Source organism: Vulpes lagopus, chromosome 11 (assembly GCF_018345385.1).
Source record: "Vulpes lagopus strain Blue_001 chromosome 11, ASM1834538v1, whole genome shotgun sequence".
In the NCBI taxonomy this organism is placed as follows: Eukaryota; Metazoa; Chordata; class Mammalia; order Carnivora; family Canidae; genus Vulpes; species Vulpes lagopus.
Genome location: NC_054834.1, coordinates 37,295,383 through 37,319,004, shown reverse-complemented (window position 1 = coordinate 37,319,004; position 23,622 = coordinate 37,295,383). Strand labels below are relative to the sequence as shown.

Genomic DNA, 23,622 nt, shown 5'->3' with positions numbered 1-23,622 from the left:
TGATATCACAAAGTCATTTTTAGGAACACCAATTATGGTGCTATCATGCAGTAATGTCCACAAGGTCAAGTGAGCTAGATGTCCCATCAGGAAGCAATATTAAGAATATTAGGAAAACTATTCCACATACACACACAAAGTGTTAGGAAACCTAGTTTTTCAAAACCTTAAAAAGTAGCTTTGACAAAAATGAAAATGCATGGCAAACAGGAAGAGATCATTGGGGGGGGGGGGACACCAAAGCCTTCGAGGGAGCAAAGTGTGAAAAGAAAGAAACAAAACAACAACAACATAAGAGACTTTAAAGAAAATAAAAGTGCATCTTGATATGAATAGGATAAGAATAAAAGGAAAATAAAACATCCAAATACAGACAGATGGCACTAAAGGGGTTAATTTTTATCTCATCATAGTACTTAAGATTACTTACAAAGTAAGTGCTCTCAGAATTGGAGCCACATTGGAGAAAATATTTAGGAGCAGTTCAATGGTAATAGCTAAATCTATGAATGACTCATCTAAGAATGATTGTATAGGATTTTTAAATTTCTTCAAGAAAAAGAAGGAAAATTGTAAAATTACCACATGAGAGCTTCAGATCACATATAAAGAAGTACTCTAGTTTCCTTTCTAACCATTATATTCCAGAATTCTTCAATGACAAAGGGAAACACAAAGGCAGAGAAATTTTTAATAGTGCCTTAGAATGAGCTCTTGAGGGAAAAGCTCTGTCTTATTCATTGCTGGATCCTCAGTGCTGATCAATGAGCCTGTAATTTTGGATCATGTGCTGGGTTGGGATAGAAAGAGGTAGTTCCTGCTCTTGAAAAGTCCACAGTCTTACAGAGGAGATAAAACACGTAGCAAATAACAATAAAATTTAGTGTGGGGGGCAGTGGTTCTAGATTCAGTACTAGCATGCGTTCCCACAAATGCAGAGGTTATGCCTAAGAAAGTCAATGAATTCTCAATCTAGGAGCAAGTGATTGAATTATGCTGTGAAAAATGAATAAATAACTAGATTGGGGTAGAGGAATCTTTCTAAAGCTATAGGCGATGAAACATTTTTTTTGTAAAAATTTCACTGTGAATGGATGGAAAATACAGCAGCCCTGAATGTTTTCACAAATGATGTATTTTCGGCTTAAGTGTATAGAAATTGTTTACGATGAATCAGGTATCCTTCAGCCAAATTTCAATAAATTAGTCTTGACATATAGGAGTGATAACCTTGATTTCACTAAGTAACACTGGTTTATATCTTGAAAAACAAATCAACATTATTCTAAAGAACTTATTTGCTGGAGGAAAACCTCTCTACTTTCAAAGCCCTCCCATTGAGTTACTTAGTTCATTTGTTGTTGGCTACGATCGCCCACCCAACAAAGTCTTTGATCCATCCATGTTAGAGTCTACACAAATTCTGCCCTTGAAATATCTTCCCTGGTGCTTTTTCTATGCAACAACAACAACAAAAACACATTTTATCCTAAAAATGTGCTGCCCCAAGCACCTGGGTAATAATGTTACATCTATTTTGGTAATGGCTCAAAGACATTGCTCCCAGTAGACCACATGATCTCTACAGGGCACTTGTTTTCCTTCGATTCACGCAAAGTGGAAACTAGACAAAAATATTTCCAACAGCAACTGTGGGCACCTGAAATGTGAACACCAGACAATCAGGAGGATGCAGAAGTTATTGTTCACAAGCTAGGATTCTCATTTCAGACACAGAGTTTCCTGGGATTATAGCTTGCTATTTCCCAAGACACATTTGTGAGATAGCACCAGAGACTGAATTGGGCAGCTACTGAGGACACAACTGGAATTTGCCCAGTTTTGTCAAGAGCTCACGAAGTGAGCTCTGTTGCAGAGGGAACCAAATCAACATGGAAGCTCTGGGTTTTTAAACCAGGCTGACAAGAATGATAGAGCAATTTATAATATCTCCTGGCAGCTTTTCAGAAAGTCCTGGGCCCTGATTACTTATTTCAGAGTCTTTTGTACAATTAGTTTGTAGGCAATATAATTTTCTCACTTACCGCTTAATAGAATCTTGCTGCTAGCTGGCGGATAGAATAACAGGGTGTATGTAAAGCTCCAGCCTGGAGTGCCAGTGGATAATTTGTATATTCCTTTCAGTCACTTAATGGACTTTTACAGTTTGGCAGTGAAAGGGCCGAATGATGTAAATTAGCATGGCATCTCAAAATAAAAATATATGTCAAATCCTTACTCCCAGCTCACATCACTCATACACAGTAATGATGCATTTGCTTTATGTACTTCCTAAGAGTTGTCCCCCTTTTCATACACACAGACATCATAATTGTAAAATCAATTTGAAAGCATTTGTATATTTCCCCCAATTGTTTTAATTTTATTAACAGAACCAAATGGCTTGAGGTGACCCACAGGGCATTCCAAGTGGGGTTTATCCAATTGTTTTCCAACATTAAGTGATTTTAAAATAATGGGATTTGCCTCCGTACACAATTACAGAGCATTAAAAACATGCAGCCAATAATCTGTAGTATTTTTGTTTTAAATGATCAAAAATATAAAAAAAGAAAACCCTCTACTGTTGAGTAGTAAAGGCTTTTCCACAATGATACAATTTCCCTTTCTCCCTTTTCTTTTCTTTCTTGTTTTTAATGCTTCTTTTTTCCTTACTACTTTTTTTCCCATTAGACGTGAAATTGAAAGTCTCCATCACTGGGATTATATAATATGGAACAATAATTTATTACATATCTATAGCAAAAAAAGTCAAAGTTCCATCAATGCATATACTTCTTTAATTTTTTCAAAGAATCCCAAGTTAAACTTCAAAATAAGTTACCGAGGGACACTACACCTATTCCCAAGGGGTTGCTCTTAACACTTTTTGGAGCTCCCTTTAGAATTTCCATAAAGTCACTTTATGAGCTGTTTGGGGGGGGGGGCAGTCAAATTACATTTCATTCATATTCACCCAAAATATCTGACTGCATTCTTTATCACAAGACATGTTGTCAAGTGGTGTTTGTCCATTATTAAATCTCAAATTTACCTTCAAATTACAAAGACCTCCAGAACTTTGATGACATTTTGAGAATCTGCCTCAAGCTCTAAGAGAGGATGCCCAAAACTATTATAAGGAATGGCAGTGTCAGACTCCCAAAGGGATGGCAAGTCACCTGTGACATGAAGACTATGGCATACTGAGGTAGGAGGAAATGAATATCCAGTTAAAAGTCACATCCAGCTCTTAGCAAAGCAATTTTATATACTGGGTTATGCCAAAGTCTCATATTCTTTGCCTTTTAGCTGTCCCTCTACCCTCTATAAAAATGAGGTGGAAGATAAGTGGGTATAGACAAAGCCTTTTGATATTTGGTTCTTTTAGGTTCTATAGTAAATTCTAATAATCATAAACATAGTATGTAAGAGCCATAATAATATATTGGCACAGACTGCTGCATTTTCACGCTGAAGCTCAGACCTAGCTCCCACATGAGAACAGATGATGGCTTGTCTCTAAGGACCAAAAGATGAGAAAGCAGCCCATAAGCAGGCAGGCTCATAAACTCTGAGTAGTGTCTACTAAATGGAGACCAGGATCACATACTCTGATTTCACCTTCCAGTGAACCCTATTAGGTGGGTCACTGAGCCTATAGTGGGTACCCACCATCTCCCTGTATGATATATCTAACCATAGGATTATACTGACCTGTTGAATTAAATTAAAAATAGGTTAGCAGGAGGGGATGTAGGTGGCTTAGTCAGTTAAACACCTGACTCTTGATTTCAGCTCAGGTCATGATCTCAGGGTCATGAGACGGAGTCCTGCATCAGGCTCCACATTGAGCATGGAGCCTGCTTAAGATTCTCTCTCCTTTTTCCCCTCTCCCTCTCCCATGCACATTCTCCACCTCTAAAAAAAAAAAAAACTTAAAATTAAAAATAGAAATAGACTAGCAGGAAAATGGTGGTATAAAATTGTGTGGGGGGGAATTGTTTAGCCTTGATATTTCTTTCAAGGTTAAACAAAACATATCCTACCTTAGTTTTCCCCAAATCTAAAAACATGGACAGTCTTTTATTGCTTTCATTCCACAACTATTGACTAAACACTAGGCACTGTGCATATTCATCTCAAAGAAAAGGTGGAACAAATTATTGTATGCCTACTGCATGTCCATCCTTAATTTACTATCTTGCATAAGGTTTAAGAGACATCTGGAGGACACCTGGGTGGCTCAGTCAGTTGAGCTTCTGTCTTCAGCTCAGGTCATGATCCTGGAGTCCACAGATTGAGCCCCACATTGGGTTCCCTGCTCAGCAGGGAGTCTGCTCCTCCCTTGCTTGTGTACTCTCCCTCTATCTCAAAATAAATAAAAATCTTTAAAAAAAAGACATCTGGAAATGAATGAGTGAAGGCACAGGAGGAGAGAAGAGGAAGAAGAGCAATGGCAGATGAAGGTCCAAATTACAACTGTGCTATTCATTAGCCGTGTGAACTTGAACTAGTTACTTTACCTTCACTACTCTCGGATTACTAAGATATAAAAAAGGAACAATCAAGTGTACTTTCTAACACTGTAAGAATTACATGAACTATAGGTATTAAAATCATAGATCATGTTGTTTAACCTTCTAAGAACAAAAGGGAGAGACATTGTAAGATTTCATCAATTACTGAATACTTTCACTTTAAGACCTAAATCTCGAGTTTGAGAATATTACAACTTTCCTCAGATTTATGCAAGAGTTTGCAAATGAATAAGCCATTCACCCAGAGAAGCTGAAAGAAAATTTTGTCTTGCTAACAACTCCAGTGTACATGGCTATATTTTACGGATACTAGAAGGAGAGGGAGAACGATAGTAACTCAAGTCATTTTTTTTTAAAGCACCCAATTGCCTAAGAAGTGAATTTCCGAGACATCAACCACATCTTGTGAGCATTTCTTGTCACTATGCTGGAGCTCATAAACTGCATATCACTGGGTGTAATCTGATTATAATCAAGGATAAAGGATTTACAAAGCTCTTCAAAATCCCACCTCAGCCTTATCCCTTCCCACAGTCTCAGGTCAATTTCTATCCCTAGCCCCAGCCCAACCCCTCGTCTGACATGTACCCTGAATTACTCCAAATTCCTAGAAAGCAGCATTATGTTTCCTGCTGGTCCTCTTCACATGCTTCATTTATCGTGTCTTCAATGAAGCTTTCCCAGAGCCCACAAGACTGAGTCCTTGTGGGTATAACTAATTCATCTCACACTTGTCTTCACATGGGTCCTTCTCTTACAACTCAACATACTTTATTATTTGTGTCTACTGAATTACCCACCTCCTCTCCCAACTGTATATTCTTGAGGACAGGGACTTACACCCCTTGGAATCTCTTGTGTCCAAAAGAATGTGTCAAGTCAATGACCAGGAAGCCACTCATTACCTGTTGACTTGATTTTTAGTGATCCTGTTCCTCGTTCCCTCATTTTAACATTTAGCCCCAAATTATTCATCAAACAAAGCTAAGTATAATTAATGAGACAGAATAAAACTGATAGGAATCTTCCAACACTATATCATTGGGTATTAGCAACACAAATTTAAAGGATTTTACAATTTGAGGAAAACCCAAATTCCAGTTGGTTTGGCCTCCTTGTTTTATAGAGTTCACAGGCAGGTAATATGTACTGATTAACTGATTAACCTATGATCGCTGGACCTTCCTTACAAGGATATGGGATAGTTAATTGCAAAACAAACAAACAAACAAACAAAACACAAACAAACAACAAAAAACTATCCTGACATCCAGTCCAATCCTCCCTAAATGTACCCATTAAAATATGCATATCAATACCTACAATAAACACCAAGTGCCAGGCACTATTTTATGTGTTTTACAGATTGGGCAGATGAGACAATTAAGGCACCAAGACCAAGAATCAGAATGTGAACCCAGGCACTCTGGGTTCCAAAGTCTGTGCTCTTAACTATGATGCAATGCTGCTGGACTTCAATCTTTTAAAAGTAATTAATTGACTGTTGTTTGCAACAGAAATAAAAAATGAAATTCCTATCTTCTGACAGTGTGCTTTGTGGAGCTGTCGTTGTTGCTATTGTTGCTGGTTGGAAAGGAAATTTTGATGTGTTAGAGTGGTAAAATAAGGGTGGATCTTGGCATTGTCTTTTGCTGTTGTCAGACTTATGGTACAAGGGCAGCTGTGGGACAGGATAGGGTTGCTTTTGGGGAATGGAATCTCTCAACACCTCAAAAAGAAATCCCTCGACTTGTCTCTGTACCACTATGGTTTGTGGCTGGTTTAATTCCACAGAAACCAAACAGACCATGTCACCAGAGCAACAGGTGTCAGGTTGTAAACAATGCATTTCAAAGATCCCAAAATAATGCTATTGTTCATGATAGGAGAAAAAAAAAGTAATCTATATTCAGGAGGGTGTGTTCTGAAATGCACGTAAGAAAGGAATACGTGTATAACAAAAACACAGCCACTGATGAAGATGATGGAGAATACAAATATCGCTCATCTGGGGTAACCAGAAATCCAATGTTTTTTAGCCTTGATGTGATGACATCTTCTTGGAAAAGGCAACTAGGTCTTCTGCAGACCCTACGTGATGTGCACAGCTACTGCATCTCAGTTTTTAAGCTCTGACAGAGTAGGGATGGTGTCACACAAGTATTTATAAAAAAGCTCAAAGATGACCACTGCCACAAGAAAGACATTATATTTGAGCTAACCATAGCCCCCAAACTTACTGCACTCAGTATTCAACAACAACTTTTACATGTCTTTTCTCTACCTACAATTTTAAACAACTTTGAGGGGTTTGCTTATCTCTTTTTTAAAAACAAACAACCAAAAAAAAAAAGTTTGTTAACAAAATACTTTAAGTGAAGGAAAGAAATGCTAATAAAATCTAATGCAGCCATTACTTTTGAATAGAAATGTACTTTTTGCAGTGGCAGTTATCAAATGGTCCATATGATAGGTATAGAAGCATTATGTCAATGGAAGTCCATATGATAAGCAAGAAGCATTAGGATTATACCCTATGTAACAAAGAAACTGACTTTTCAAAATTTGTAAATTTTTAATTTTTTTAAGTAACCTCTACACCCAAGGTGGGGCTCAAACTCATGACCCCGAGATCAAGAGTCACCTTCTCTTCCAACTGAGCCAGCCAGGCACCCCCAAAAGCAACTGACTCTTAAAATAGGAAATCTGACTTCATACCAATCCTGAAGTTTTCCTTGTACCTCTAACAAGTTAAAGCAAGCACATCTTTTCCTAAATTTATCCTTAAATGCTTCTGTTCTCAAATGTCATCAGTGTGCCAAGAACTTTGTCAGAAATGAGATATTGGTATTAGAGACTTCCTTCTTTCAAGATCAAGTTGATGTATTCAACGGTATCTATCTGCATCCTCCAAAGTTGATACAGATTTGGGGAAATCCTGCTGGACACAATGACAGTAACTGCTCTGTACTTAACCTGTAGGAGGCAGTATAACAATGATTGTAAGATAGGAGTCAAACTGGAGTCAAGTGGTGGTTCTAAGATTTTTTTTTTTTTTTTTGTATGAGTCAGGGAGAGCTTTTAAATTTGAAGTTACCAGGACACCTGGGAGGCTCAGTGGTTGAGCGTCTGTCTGCCTTTGGCTCGGGTCCGGGTTCCTGGAATTGAGTCCTGCATCAGGTTCCCCGAAAGGGATACCTGCTTCTCCCTCTACCTATATCTCTGCCTCTGTGTGTGGAGGGGGTTTCTCATGAATAACTAAAATCTTTTAAAAATAAATAAATTTATTTCTTTGAAGTTACCTTCATCAGGAATGAAATGGTAAGGGTCATATAAACGAATACCTTTATGGCGCTGCTTTGAAAATCAAATGAAGTCATGTATTCAAGGTGCCCAGCAGAGTGCCTGATACGGAATGAGCATTGATTCTCAACAATAATCACAATGTTGTATTTACATTCAGGGAAGGGATTCAGGAAGCAGACGAGCTAAAGGGGCTCTACAAGTGGCCAGGAGTTAGTTCTCAGTGCAGAAGTAAGGAAATGTGAGGCAAAGAATCTCTTCCAGCCTGGTGCAAGGAAGCCAAAAGGCATAGACCTGATGTCCAAATCATAGCCATGTGGTATGAAGCAGAAGCAAATACTCAAAAGACCTTAATCATTAATTACCCCCAAGGGTCAGGGAACCCAGACCAGACTGCTAACTGGATACAGAGTAAAACAAGGAAAGCCCAAGTGAGAACCACGAAAGCTCCCAACTTGTTTGTGCCTAAAGATTTTCCTCTCTGAAATAAAGCCTGTGCACTTGACTGTCTGCTAGGATAGGGATTGCAGATGAGTGCCTGGCTTTTCCTCAGGGAGGCTGAGGAAGAGCATATGGGAAAACTTAACAGGGGAGACTGGGGGGTCTTCCTGTGTGCTGATGGTCCCAGGGAGGCAGGGCAGGGATGCCTCCTTGCGGAGGGGACACGCTTGTTTAAGCTCTCACCCCTTCATGTAACAGCAGGACCAACATGCTTTTTTTCTTAAAAGCCCAGAGAGTTAAATATTTCAGCTTCGAAGGTCATTCAGTGTCTACTGTGACTCTTCAGCAATCTGGGAGAAGCATGAAAGCAGCCACCGATAACACAAGGATGGGTGTGGCTGTGTCCCAATAAAACTTTCTTTAGCAAAATGATTTTGGCCCCCGGCCTTGGTTTACTAATCTCTGGTTTAAAACATATGGACAAAAGGCTGCAATGGTTAAAAAAAAGAATACTGTACAGCCTATAACCCATTATTTCCTTTCTTACTTAAAACCCTGTAAAGTAACTTCTTACAAGTTAGGTGCAGATATTACAAAAGAAATCTTAGTAAGTTGATAATATCCCAGAAGAACAAATGGAAGAAGGGGTTAGAGGGCTTTTGCTTTAAGTATCTATAAAATTTGAAATCATTCTCCATATAAAACATAATCGGAAGACTCTGGGGGACAGTGAGGGCGTTCCAGAAGCAAGGAGGTACCTTGGGAGTAGCGAAGATGCTGTGGAGGCAAAAGGGAAAAAAAAAAAAAAGGTGCAATCAAGGACAAAATCTTGGGCTAGATACATTCCTTTGAAGATTCTTGTACTTGCCTCTGATCTTCTTCAAATGAAAACTATGTTAATAGCTTGCCACTGAAAAATGGATATTAGAATGTAAACTTGGCTCTGCTTTCAGATTCACTCTAAAGGTACATTCAGATTTCAAGCTCTAAATTCTAAATTAGTCAAAATTTCCTATGTACTAAATCCTCTTCTTTTCTTTTGTATTATTACTCAGCTGTATTTATTTATTTATTTATTTATTTATTTATTTATGGAGGAGGGACAGAGGGAGAGAAAGAATACCAAGCAGGTCCTACACCCAGCCGGGTATTTGACCCAGGCTCCCTCTCACAATCCTGAGACCAGGACCTAAGCCAAAATCGAGAGTCAGATGCTTAACCAACTGACTAAGCCACCCAGAAGCCCCTCAGCTACTCCTTTATTAAAAAGTATACTAGACTACAGTTGTCTCTTTAAGGTTGTTCAAACCACAATAAAACAAGATTTAATCCCAAAGAACATAGTTTTTTCCTTTAAAAAATACAGATCCATTCACATCATCATGTTTCCCTCCCCTTCTTTTGACTAGTAATCATCATAAGAAAGAAAAAGTTGCCCTCTGTTGCAGTCAAAGTTTATACAAGCAGACAGTCATTGTCACATCAAAACAAGAGAAGAGGGATCCCTGGGTGGCGCAGCGGTTTGGCGCCTGCCTTTGGCCCAGGGCGTGATCCTGGAGACCCGGGATCGAATCCCACATCGGGCTCCCGGTGCATGGAGCCTGCTTCTCCCTCTGCCTGTGTCTCTGCCTCTCTCTCTCTCTCTCTCTCTCTCTCTGTGTGACTATCATAAATAAATAAAAATTAAAAAAAAAAAAAAAACCAAGAGAAGAAATAAGCCTCTTTTCCTCTAAAATCAAGAATTAAAGAGTCAGGGAAGTGTTATCAGTGATGGGTGTGGAGGTACATATTTAGGGCCAATCTAAAACTAACAACGAAAAATCCAGTAGTGAAATGAGTGTCAGCAGATAAAAATCCAGGGAACTAAGCTAGAAAACTGATATGATGGTTCTGAAGAACTGAACTCTCAAACTTCATATACAGGGAGGTTCCGAAAATGAATTATAAAAAAAAAAAATAGATCTTTTTAAGGCTTACTTCTGACTGACTCCTTTAAAAAAAAAAAAAAGCCTTTAATATTATCTAATCATAACTTTGGGAATATTCTTAATTCCCCATTTTTATTTTATTTTATCAACTTAATGGAAAATTTTGCCCATGGACTAAAAATCTCTCAAGAAAAATTCAGTCTGAAATTATTCAATGCTTTAAAATTTAAACTTGAAAAAATACGCAAGTCAGGTAACAACTGGTAAAGAGCCCAGGCTCTGGATTCAGGCTGCCTGAGGCCCAATTGTGTTTGGGGCATTACTTCGCAGTACCTCAAGTTCCACATAGATGAATAAGATAATATAAGAATACTCTAAGAGTAGTATCCGTCTCCTTGGAATAATGGAAGAATTAATTAGGACAACCAATGTGAATCACTTAGAACAATGTGTGGCACACTGTGAAAACGGATATAGTCATTATTATCATAATGATAAACTCAAAAATTCTTCACCTATTATTATTGGTAAAGGCATTGTATGCAACTCAAGACACTGAAAACAACTATTTACCCTGTCTATTATGTGTGTAACTATTTACGGACAGCCTAAGGAGGTAAAAGATAAGAATTTCAAATTCAGGGATTATCTGAAACTCCCCCAAAATATGTAAACATTCACTTTATATTCACCAGGATGGCCACTATCAAAAAAAAGGGGGGGGAAAGGAAATAACAAGTGCCTAAATGGACACAGAGAAATTAGAACCACTGTGCAATGTCAGTGGGAAAGGAAAATGATGCAGCCACTGTGGAAAGCCAGTCAAGAGGAAGATTCCTCAAAAAATTAACAGCAGAATTACCATATGATCCAGCAATCTCCCTTCTGGGTAAATATCCAAGAAATCAACAACAGGATCTCAAAGAGATATTTCTACATCCATGTTCCCCGCAGCATGATTCACAAGAGCCAAGAGGCAGAAACAACCTACTGTCTTTGGATCAAGGAATGGATAAAGCAAGTGTGGTACAGACATATAATGGGATATTATTCAGCTTTACAACAGAAGGAAATCCCATCATATATTACAACACGGATAACCTGAGGACATTGTGCTAACTGCAATTAGCCAATCACAAAAAGACAAATACTACATGATTCCAATATGGCAAATAAAAGCAGCCAAACTCACCGGAAGTAAAAAAGTGGTACCCAGAGGCTGAGGGAGAGGGAAATGGGGAGTTAATTGATGTAGAGAATTTCAGTTTTGCAAGATAAAAAAAGTTTTAAAGATCTTTTGGGCAATTACTTACATATAATTAACACCATTACACTGTACACTTAAAAATAGTAAAGATAGAAATTTTTATGTTCTATGTTTTTTGTCATATGCATTTTTTGTTATGTGTATTTTGTCATGTGATTTTTACCACCGTAAAAATAAAATAAATATGAAGAAATAAATAAAAGCTTAAACATCATTTTTTATCAATGTAAACATGTATTTACTTTAAGTGTCAATTACAATACTTTGCCAGCATCTTTTACCTAACGTTGCTTTTACATGAAACTTTTAAAAGTTGTCGAAGTGAGTTGCAATGACTAGGCCTTCACATTGTTGCATCTCATTATCAACAACTTCAAAAGAAAGGGAATTAATGCAGTCTGTGCACTTTACCACATCTAAGATATTATCTAAGTTTATCAAGTAATATATCAGAAAAACAAACCACTGCCCTTTAACAGTAAAGAAAAAAAGTCTGACCCATCCATGAAGCCCCACCCTGCCATTCCTCACAACCTGCTTCACAGCCTCCAAAACTTGAATTTTAACAAGGTACTGATGTTTCCTTTCCTGGGACGCCCATTAAATCATGTTGAGACATGTACTCCTACAACTGATTACCAAAGTGACCCACATTCACATCAATAGCAACCTGAAAGGGGCACCTGTATGGCTTAGTTAAGCATCCGACTCGATCTCAGATCAAGTCTTGATCTCAGAGTCATGAGTTCAAGCCCCACATTGGGCTCCACACTTGACATGGAGCCTACTTAAAAAAAATAATAAATAAATAATTTAAATAATTTAAAAAGGAACCTGGGACAACAGAAATCTCATCACTCATTTTTTTTTCTTTTGTCTTCTTTCCTACCTTTGGGGTGAATGTTTAATTCACTCTACTTGGATTAGCCATAACCAATTCTGAATTTGACCCTTTAAATAAGACCTTGGAGGAAGAGTCTTATCATGTCATTACTAACATATGTATAGAAAACATGCATTTTGAAAACTATAAAGCACAAAGTATCCTTCCGACTATAGCTACTAGGGCTATTCTCTTTTTTTCTAAGATTTTATTTATTTATTCATGAGAATACACAGAGAGAGAGAGGCAGAGACACAGGCAGAGGGAGAAGCAGGCTCCATGCAGGGAGCCAGAGGTGGGACTCGATCCCGGGTCTCCAGGATCACGCTCTGGGCTGAAGGTGGCGCTAAACCGCTGAGCCACCCAGGCTGCCCTACTAGGACTATTCTACAAGGTAATTTATCAGTTGTTGCTCTGAACAAAAGAGCCTTATTTGTCAGGGCCTGATTCTCGGTCAAAAAGAACAAGAATGAAAGAATGAAAGCTATCAGAATGGAAAGAGAAGCAACTGATACCTTTGCTGGGCAGTTTATCTAGTAATCAAAAAAACAGCCTCCAGCCCTTCATCAAAACAGTCATCAGATAATACTAGGGTGACCCAGGGTGGCAGGTGCTCAGAAGAAAGTCCACTGATCTGCAGACCAAGTATCAGCCACATCCCACTTCCTAAGAACTCCATCACAAATGTAAAAATCTTCCTTGCTAAAAGACAGGAAGGCAAATGGGATTTTTGAAGAATTAATTGGAACCGATCCTTAGGTAGTCCCTCAGACTTGAGCATGTAAACTACAAAAAGTCCTTCTCAACCGACCATTACTTGCCAAGAGGAGGGTTGGTGTGGAGTCCTGGGAGGCGTTTAAGATTTGACAAGTGGTAGGCTGTGACAGGCTAAGAAAAGAAAATTACTCACCAACAAATCCTTAGAAGAAATGGCAATGCACATGCTTCCTTCCCATGAGAGTGACTGAATCAGGAACAAGTTTGGGTGGCCCAGGTGGGTCACCATTTGAGATGTTGCCACACAGGAACCAGAGTACCAGGCCTCATGCCACAATAAATCCCTTCCTTCCCTACTTCTGAGGACACTAGCTCAGGTGAACCATGGGAAATTGATTGTGTTTTCTGAGTGCAGAAGGTTTTTTTTTTTTTTTTTTTTTTTTTTTTAAGATTTTATTTATTCATGAGAGAGAGAGAAAGAGAAAGAGAGAGAGAGAGAGACACAGGCTCCATGCAGGGAGCCCCACGTGGGACTCTATCCCGGGACTCCAGGATCATGCCCTGGGCCAAAGGCAGGCACTAAACCTCTGAGCCACCCCAGGAATCCCCAGTGCAGAGAGTTTTATTCAAGGAAGGAAGTTTACAAAAATAAATAAAGTAAAGCATAGCCTCTTATGTATGCATATGTAAAGATAGTCCAGAATTATATACTTGTTTTTTTCTGATTCTATAATGTAGGTCATATAGAGTAGAATCAATGGAGAATATATTAATGTTACAGATACATCAGAACTCTAGTGAAAGTACAAAGATAGATCTAAGTTTTAAAGATTACTGAAAAGTTGGTCCTTCTATTAATTGTAACTATTGTACTTTTAAAAATTAGTGATACTATTACTACACATGTCCTTTTTAAATGAATAAAAATAGGGGCACTTGGGTGGCTTAGTCCACTAAGCATCTGACTCTTGATTTCGGCTCAGGTCATGATCTCAGGGTTGTGAGATCGAGCCCCACATCAGGATGAGGGGCTGTGCATGGAACCTTTCAAAATATTGTAACATAATCAAGCGTTTAAAAAATATGCAAATGACACCAGAGATTGTCGTGTCACAAATTTAAGTTCCTAATATCTGAAGGACAAAAATATAGTGAGGGTAGTTAAATGTTCTATTTTTTTTCTTTGATCAAAGATCAACCATCCAATTTAATCTCTGAAAATAATCAGCCTTATTTTTATACAACCCGTGACCCAACTTTTTGTCAGCCATTCTAAAGGCTACTTTATTTTAATTTATATTGATTCTGTTTTCTGATTAGCTAGCTAATACATACAAATATGACATGGTGAACAGTAATAAGAGACTAGAAATATCTGATCCCTGAAAAAGTAAAAACATTCTGAAAACTGAGATGATGCACTTAAGAGATCATCACGATAAAGCACTTGCTTCCAGGTTAAACAAAAGATATATATGTAAAATTGCCTAAAGAAGTCCTCTGGGATGAAAATCTTGGTAGTCAATGTTGCCTACCAGGAAGATGAACTGGGGTGTTTTGGTCTGGCAGTTACCCAGCAGTCAAATCGGGCCCTAGGCATGTTTCTGTGAGGCCCCAAACTCAGAGATTTTATATTCTTAAACAGCTTTAAAAAATAAAACACAGACAAGCAGAGTATGTAACACAGAAGGCATGTGACCCCCCCCCCCCCGATCCTAAGATATTTACTGTCTGGCTCTAAAACAACTTTGGAAGTGCTGACAATAATTTAGGTCTATTCGTAAAAGTCAGAACAAACCAGGGAAAAGAAAACACTACTTATTTATCCCAAGAATTAAGTTCATTAAGTCAAAACAGAGAGAGATAAATCTGTAAACGATGTAGTTCTCTAAAACATCCATTCACGTAACACATATTCTTTACCACCAAAAAGAGTGTGCAATACTAAATTTTACTATTAAAATAAACACTGAAGTTATCAAAATAGTGGGAGTTTGGCAACATTAATGTATTTCTAAAAATCATACAAAATTGCCATCAAATGCAATAAAAAGTGGAAAAACCAATGAAATTTTAACAGAGCAACCTCTGAGTTCAAGCAAATAAACTGTACACACTATTTCTTTGGTAAGTATTAATATCAATATTTAAGTTAACCCTGCATCCAAACTGATCACCCCGGAGATCCTTCACATCAATTTAAACATTTCCATAGTATTTTGAGTTTTAATCTCAGGACATACCAGAGTTTTAAAGCAGCCACATGTCAACTGGGGTAATTATTTTCTCCAAATACTATTTAAGTTATATAGATAATATTTTATGATTTTCTTTTGTAAGGTGCATAGGATGTTCAGACACTCAATTTGTAAGTTTCTTTTTCCTCCAGTGTTGTAAATATTCTATCCTAAGACCAAAATAGCCCTTTATGGCAAAGAAAACGTGAGGCCCAGGAAAAATCCTCTAGGACTAGCCCACCTGTTTCAGGAAAGTCAGCAGTTCCGTGTGGAGAAGCAGTTAGCATATCAGATCCACAGGCCATGCCCACAGCCTTAGCCGATGCCTAGCAGGCAAATGCCTCATCTTTAATGCCCCATGTTTCAGGAGATGTTTAGGCTCTTATCAGTGTCACCTTTAGACTTGGACAAAAAGAGTCCCACCCGAAGGCCCTGGGCTTCAGAAGGCATTTACAGTGCAAGGGCCCCTTCCACAGGCTAAGGGGACAAGACCAACTGGAACCAACTCCTTTGCAATTCCATGATTCCCAGTTCCTGGGACCCTCAAATTCTGTGGCTAAGCCCCATGCTAAGGCCTGTGTGGGCCTCTCCCCTGGGTCCATCCTCCGGAATGTGCCCTGGACTGCTTGTATGTACCTTATGAGGCCCATGCATGGTCAAGGGGTAGCTGTTTGGAAGCATCCATGGGTTTTAGCCATGGGAGCAGGGTGTCCACACTATGAGAGAAAGTGATGGAAGGTAGAGGGGAAGAGAGAAATGGGGAAGGTTTAGGCTAAGGACTGACCTTCTTTCTCCTCTTGCTAACAGAATTCCTACAAGTCTGAGAACTCAAAATGCAAAGCTGGCCTCACAGGCCATCATGAAGGTCTGTCCAGTAAAAGAATAGAATATATGTTCCTTAGCAGTTTGTTCTCTTGATTTATAAACTTCTAAAGATTATACATACATTACGTGGCTGGCCACTATACCCATGTCAGGTCCCACAAATGCCCAGAATGAACTTAATCCTCATAATGGTCACTGCACATCTCATGCTGCAAGGATGTCCTGCTACTTCATTCCCAAATCCCACAATCAAAGCTTAATGGGGAATCTGATATTTCACCAAGTTCCAGGATTCAGGCTCCTACTCTGATGCACCCAGTTTCCTATCCATGACCACAGGGGGAAAAAAAAAGTTAATTGATCACCATAAAACTAATCGAATTTCCAGTCAGTCCACCTAAATGCCTCCTGGTATAAAAGGGCACCTTCGTGAGGAATAGCTACAAGGAGAGGGGGTTAATTATCACAGCGTAAGGTGGATACCTGTGATCTGAGGAAGGCTACACATCCTAGTTTAGCATCAAGGACACCTTTGTGCTGAAATAGCTGAACCATCCAGTGTTTACGTATCCCAGTCATATTGCCAATAGCAATCAAAGTTAGTAATTTATTGAGCACTTACTATGGGCCAAGAACTCTGACAGACATTCCCACCTGGGAAACAGGCACAGTGATATCAAGGTCTCTCAGTTTTATTTTTTTCTTAATTTTTTTAAAGATTTTATTTATTTATTCATGAAAGACCCAGAGAGAGAGAGAGGGGGTGGGTGGGTAGAGACACAGGCAGAGAGAGAAGCAGGCTCCACACAGGGAGCCCGTTGTGGGACTTGATCCCAGGACCCCGGGATCACACCCTGGGCCAAAGGCAGGCGCCAAACCACTGAGCCACCCATGAATCCCCGGTCTCTCACCTTTAAGGGGCTGAGATTTAGGCCTTGTTTTATATGAACCCAAAAACCTATGCTATAATGATTATCTTTAAAAAGAAGTCCTGTTTGTTTTTTTTTAAGATTTTATTTATTCATGACAGACAGAGAGAGAGAGAGAGAGAGAGAGAGAGAGAGAGAGGCAGAGACACAGGCAGAGGGAGAAGCAGGCTCCACGCAGGTAGCCTGACGTGGGACTCGATCCCGAGTCTCCAGGATCACGCCCTGGGCTGAAGGCAGTGCTAAACCGCTGAGCCACTTCGGCTGCCCCCAAATCCTGTTTTTTGAATATATAATTTCCTCTTCATAAAAGTGGGGAAAAACAAAATGCCTTATCTCTTGCAGAGAAATGAGCAGCTGAAATAGTGATGTCAGCCATACAAATATATATAAATATTTATCTTCTATGTTCTTAGGAGAAATGGAGAGTTAGTATTTTATATGTCAAAGGATGGACTATGACATTTTGGGGGGCATATAAAGATATTTCCCTGCTCTTGCTTCCTTCACTAGAATCCAGGGAAAACTCTTAAAGAGAAGATCCACACACAGAAAATTTCCCACTCATTTATGAATTGACTAACACTGGAATTAGAAATCAGAGTAATAAAACCTAGAAGGTGGCAATGAAGTCACTGGTGCCATTTTAAGCCTGTCAGATGATAGGACTGTCAAAGTCTTCTAAAAAAAACTGTTTTGGTCGGCAGAAAACAAAACAAAACAAAAACACCTTGACTTTTCCCTAAGTGCTGACCTAATTCAACAGTTTTCAATGATAACTTGGAAACGGTCAATCAATAAAATATGCCTTTCTGGTTGGTTCTCACTGAAGTTTATGATTAACTGCCTTTCCCAATCAGAATACCACATTCATCTTTGAAAAGAACAATTCTCATTACTTTTTAAATTTTTTTTTTAGAGAGGGAGAGAGCACACATGGCAGGGAGGGGCAGCAGGAGAGTGGGGAGAGAGGGAAGGGTTGAGAGAAAGAGAAAGAGAGAGAGAGAGAGAGAATATCTCAAGCAAACTCCCTGTTGTGCGAGGAGCCCCATGTGGGGCTTGATCTCATGACCCTGAGACCATGACCTGAGCTGAAACCAAGAATCAGATGTTCAACCGACTATGCCACTGAGCCAGGTGCCCCTGTTACTTTTCATAAGATGTGCTCCGGATAAATGTTCTTTTGGTTCTAAATTCAAGAGGCAGTTTGCCTAACTTTTATAATTGATATTCATTACATGCTGCATAACCAATCTTAACAATAAATTGTTGCAACAGGAAATAAAGAGTCTAAAGAGGAAATACTGCCCATGAATATGCCTTTGGGTGCACACGTCACTTGAGTCGAGCCAGTAAGAGCACCAGCAGGTGCTGGTGGGGTAGGAGCCACACTGCCATTATGTCCTGATCCTAAGGGTAGAAAGACTTGCTCTTAAGGGTAGTTGCATAATCTCTTCTCATTCCCTGAAGAGCTGTCGGGGAGGGAAGGGAGAGGCCACTATCTGTCAAGGATAGTTTGGCTGTCTGCTGCCTCAAGGCATGAGAATAGATTCTAGGTCCTTTCAGCATCTGAGTAAGAATCTGTGATGGTACAAGAGATTGGGGCCACTTTCCCTATCTTTGGAGTTCAATCGCTATCACACTTGGCAGAAAGGAGGGGCGGTTCCAGTCTTCCTTACAATCACCACCCTAATTATTACATTATACTTTCACAATTTAATCCCTTTATTTGCCTCACTGCCTTTTTGGGGCTAAGTGAGCGCCACGGTGTGATGCCTGCTGATGTAGCTAGCAGGGTAGCCTTACGGAGTGCTGCCCAGCTGCCAGCTACAAACACAGCCAGGTGGGCAAGTCCAGAGTGCTAATCTGGACAGTGACATCTCTGTCTTCTGCTCAAAATCCTTGAAAGTTGCTTTCTCCAATATGGAGTAAAACTGAGCACTATACATCAATGCCAAGAACCACCCTGTGCTTTGCTCTGTTAAGCTTTTGGTAGCATTTCAGCATCCTAAGGAAAAATCAGGCATAGAATTCCAATTGCTCTATTCCAGTTATTGCTCAGTAAATAACTATTGCATAGCTATTAATATCTAAACACTATGATTAAAAAAAACTATCAGGAAATTGTTTCACAGTTGTTCTATCTTTGGAAAATACTAAGGACCAAGAAGTTTAATCACTACCCGCTGCCCCCATCCTAAAAATTTGGTATTCCCTCAAGACAGGAGAGGCTGGTAGAGGAATCCTCCTCAGTGCACAAATGTTTGAGAACAAAGCTTCAATAAAATGTTAGAAAGATGTTAACACTGTCCAGACAGCATACTCATGTCTGGCTCACAGTAGGTTCACAGTAAATATTTGTTGAGTAAAGGGAAGAGGTTTTCCTAGTGAGAATCTCATGCTTATATCAGCATACACAGCATTTGTTAATTCATCCCAAAATATTTGCTTATCTTTGTGTAGTTAATTCCAGAGCTGCATAAACTGAATAAACAAAATCAAATTACTAACAGTGTGAATTTTAGATACTCTGCAATAAAAGTATTATAATACCTCTGGACAATGGCTAGTAAGAACCCAAAGATTTGAATTGTGTTCTCATTTCCAAGTTTTACAATGTTAGTAAGGAGGCTCAAGATATTTTTCAAATGCCCAAGAGTCTAAGGAAGCTCCGCATATGGACCACCACTATTTTTACTTACTCTACCTACAATTTCACTTTTCATTTTATCCTTAAAACGTTCCATGAGGTAGGTATTAATGCCTTCAATTTACAGATGAGAAAAAAGAAAGATCCAGTGGATGAAGGATTTGTGTTGGAAAATGCTAATAAATATGGCAGTGATGAGTCACAAAATATGAAGATACAGCCATTAAAATATTTACATAATTATTATGAACTCCATACTACCTTGGCTTGTGTTCTTCAGCTAAAATTCTGAAAAGCTATGAAAAAGTTAGGCTGAACTATCTATTACATAAGACTTAAGAGATCTTGAAAAACTGCGCTGAGCTGAGCTCACCCCCAGAGACACCAACTGAGGTAATCTGGGATGAAGCCTGGGGATTTGCATTTTTAATAAATTCCCAGGTGATACTGATACCGTGGGTTCAGTGGCCATACTTTGAGAAACACTTCACTTATAGAACCCAGCACAGTAGTGGGTGGTGATTTTTAACCTTGGCTTTACCTGAGCAGTAAGTAGGAAGCTTTCAAAAATCCCCTCCTCGCCCTGTCCACACCTAAAGCCAATTCATTCGGAATTTTGTGGTATGAGCCCTGGCATCAATATTTTTTCAGTCTCTTGGTGATTCCAGTGAGCTGGCAAGGATGAGAATCACTGATATGTGGGAAAACGCACATGTATCCAAAAGTTCTTGTTAGGAAGAAAACATTTTCTAGACCACTAAGAACAGAATCCCTGAGGAGCAGAGGATCCTCAACAAACAATTATTCTTTCCTTCCCCTAATTTCTTCAAAAGTGCATCACACTTAAAAAGTGAAAATTATAATTTCCTGTAAGAATATAGATCTACAGCTTTTAACATGAGCGGAGCTCTGTATTTGTGAGTTACTAGCTTAAAGGAGCAGATACAAATTTCAGCCGTATTTTTCTACATTTATATTGTTATCCATAACGGTGTGAGTATATCTCATATATGTTGCAGATACATTTGATAATTAGGAATAATTTGGAAGATTTTTTTTTTAACAAATTCATTAAAAAGGTGAGAAAACTATATCCAACCATAGGGAAAGTAGGAAGGTAGTAGACACTTATATTTGTTTAGAGTAGTGGTTCTTAAAACATGGTTCCTGAACCAGCAGCATCAGCATCAGCTGGGAATTTGTTAGAACTATAAATTCTTGGGCTTTTATTCCAGATGTAATGAGTCAGAATCTCTGGGGGTAGGGCCTGGTGATCTGCATTTTAACCAGATCGCAAGGTGATTTTGATGCCCGCCCAAGTTTCAAAACCACTTCTCTAAAGTATTTATTATTTCCATCATCTGCAAGAAGAACCAAAGAGCAAAAAAAGACTACTGATCCAGTGTGTATTTGCTTAGTTGCTATACAGACTCACATTGCTCTGATAACAGCAGTGCGTTTTTTTTTCCTTTGTTTTTTTGTTTTTTGTTTTTTTTCCCCAAAGCTCAGTATCATTCCATCACTAGAGCTTAATGGTGAAAGCAGAATTGATAGGGGGCATACCTGGGGGACTTTATTCTATAAAACCTCCGCAAGCTATTGGAATCTATTTCTATTTTGTACTCAAGACAGAATGAAGACTGCACAACTTGATTAACAAGGAGAAGAATTAAGAAAAACCACCCAACCAGCCAACCAGCACATGAGGTTGGAAGAGGGTAGGGTACCCTCAGGTGCAACACTAACCTTGAATCGTCCTCTTGAAGAATGCCTTGCAGGCTTCACATGATGCTACCCCATAATGGTACCCAGAAGCGATGTCACCACACACTAAACACAGTCTCTTGGGCATCGAGTTGAGCATGTATTCACACTTGGTCTGGGGATCTTCAACAATGGTGCTGGAGCAGTCATCATACAGTTTCCTGACAGGCCCACTACCTCCTAGGATAGGAGCAGAAGGGTAGAGAGGTGGCGAGTCAAGTCCGTTCTGATGGCCATTCATGGTTGAACTGTAGCTCCCGCTGGCGTCTGAAGAGCCACCTGGGCTGTGGTGGTTGACGCTGTCCGTCAGGGAGGCCGGGCTGGAGGGTTCCGTCTTGATGAAGGACGAACAGCTGGAATCAATGTGTCGATCTTTGTTTGACATTCTGCAGAGAAGCCTGAGATGTAGGGAGATACAAACGGACAGAGAGAAAAAGGGAGAGAGTGTCAAACACAGAGACCAAAAGAGGTAGAAAAAAGGAGAAAGTGAAAAAAAAATAGAGAAAGTCATAGGGAAGGATGAAAGGAGGAAAAAAAAAAAGAATTCATGTGTTAAAGACATTGCTCTTTGAGAGCACTGCCTAAGAGCTGGGATTACACATCATTCATTCTCTAGTCGATATCTCTTGTTCTACAAGAAGGTAATCAGCATAAGGGCATGACAGGGTTACATCAGGGGGCCCAGACAGGCCATAAACAAAACCTCTAACGGGTCCAATTCCTTTTATTTTACCTTTCTCCTGGAGAACCACTGTCAATATCTAAATCAACCCTCTAGATTCTAAATTTACCCATGGAAGAGGAGTGATTTAAAAGACCATGTATCATTTCCAAAATTGGATTTATCCTCCCTCTACTTTTCCCTTCCGTGTTCCCATGCCGCAGTCATTTTCCTGTCAGCAGAATCCAAACTTTTATTTTCGAGACCAAACCGAGGATTCCTCAGCTCTGTAATTACTGTTTATCAACACGCTTCCATAAGCATAACTGTCTTTTATTGATCTAAGACACATAGGGAATATATCCTCAATCACTTTGCTTCTTTATTTAAATCGCTCTATTTCAAAGCTGTTTAGGGATAGAGGAAGACCTCAAGTATAAAATTCCACCCAACGTGTAAGGATGATATCCTAGAGCCCACAAAACTTAGTGAAACCATCACCAACACTGTTTAATACATATGTGCGTGTGCTTGCATGTGTGATTTGCCATTGTTTAAGAGATGAATCAAGAAAAGCCATGGGAGCCTTCCTATACCTGTGAGTCCATAAATCTGATGCTTTGTGTTATATTCAGTAAACTAGGTATGTATCATTTTCTCATGAAAAATGAGGTTTGTGGTGATCCCTCTCCCCCTCCCTTTCGTCTTTGAACATCACACCTCCTAAAAGGAAATATGATGAGGCATCTAATCTGACAAGCTATGTTATCTAGAAGAAACATACTGCCCCTCTTTCTTTGTTGGAACCATAAGTGATTAAATTTCTGAAAAGGTGATTAGATGAAAAGATATAATTGGTCCTATTTTCTTTCCGATTAGCCATAGTGCAAAACCCCTTTTAGCCAAGTCTCTAAGAACATTCTGAGAGCCTGCTAGAGAAAGAAGAGGTGACAGTTGAGAAGGGGACTTAGCTAATTGCTTCCCAGTGGAAAGGTGATTTATAGGAATCGCACAGGGTAATGGTCATTCACTGGAATTTGGGGGAGTAGTCACACTATAACCAAAGCGATACAATGAGCTCCCCCACTACAAATCTAATGATATTTTATCACCGCCCAAATTTCATGTTCTCCTCCAGGACCCCTTTCTCCCGCTGTCCTGTTTTCTTTAAAATGAAGAAAAACAGAAAACCCTCCAAGAGGGAATGTTCGCTTAACTGTTCCAAGCAAGGCACCTCGAAAGCAAAGCAGGAAGAGCAAAACTTCGCCTCTTAACAGGTAGGCCGCACCCTGGGCATTTCGTTCTGCTTTTTTTTTCTTTTTTTTTTTTTTTCTTTTTTTTTTTTCTTCTGCTTTCTAAAGTAAAATGGTATCAGGATGGGAGGCAAGCAAACAGGAAGAAGCAATCCAGAAAAATACCTTCTCGCTTTCGCCCACCCGCTTGTGTTGTCCTTTCCTCAAGAGCTAGCGAAAGAAAAAA

The 23,622-nt window shown here is 39.3% G+C and overlaps 1 protein-coding gene across 34 annotated transcripts in view; it reads right to left on the bottom strand.

The window, feature by feature from the left end:
- Positions 1-23,622, bottom strand: part of ESRRG (estrogen related receptor gamma) — a 618,074-nt gene that overhangs the window by 158,770 nt on the left and 435,682 nt on the right. For all 34 annotated transcript variants that reach the window (XM_041722041.1, XM_041722042.1, XM_041722074.1 and 31 more), the window contains one exon: positions 21,465-21,880. In XM_041722041.1, the coding sequence (XP_041577975.1) occupies positions 21,465-21,880 (416 nt within the window). The remainder of the gene's footprint in view (positions 1-21,464; positions 21,881-23,622) is intronic.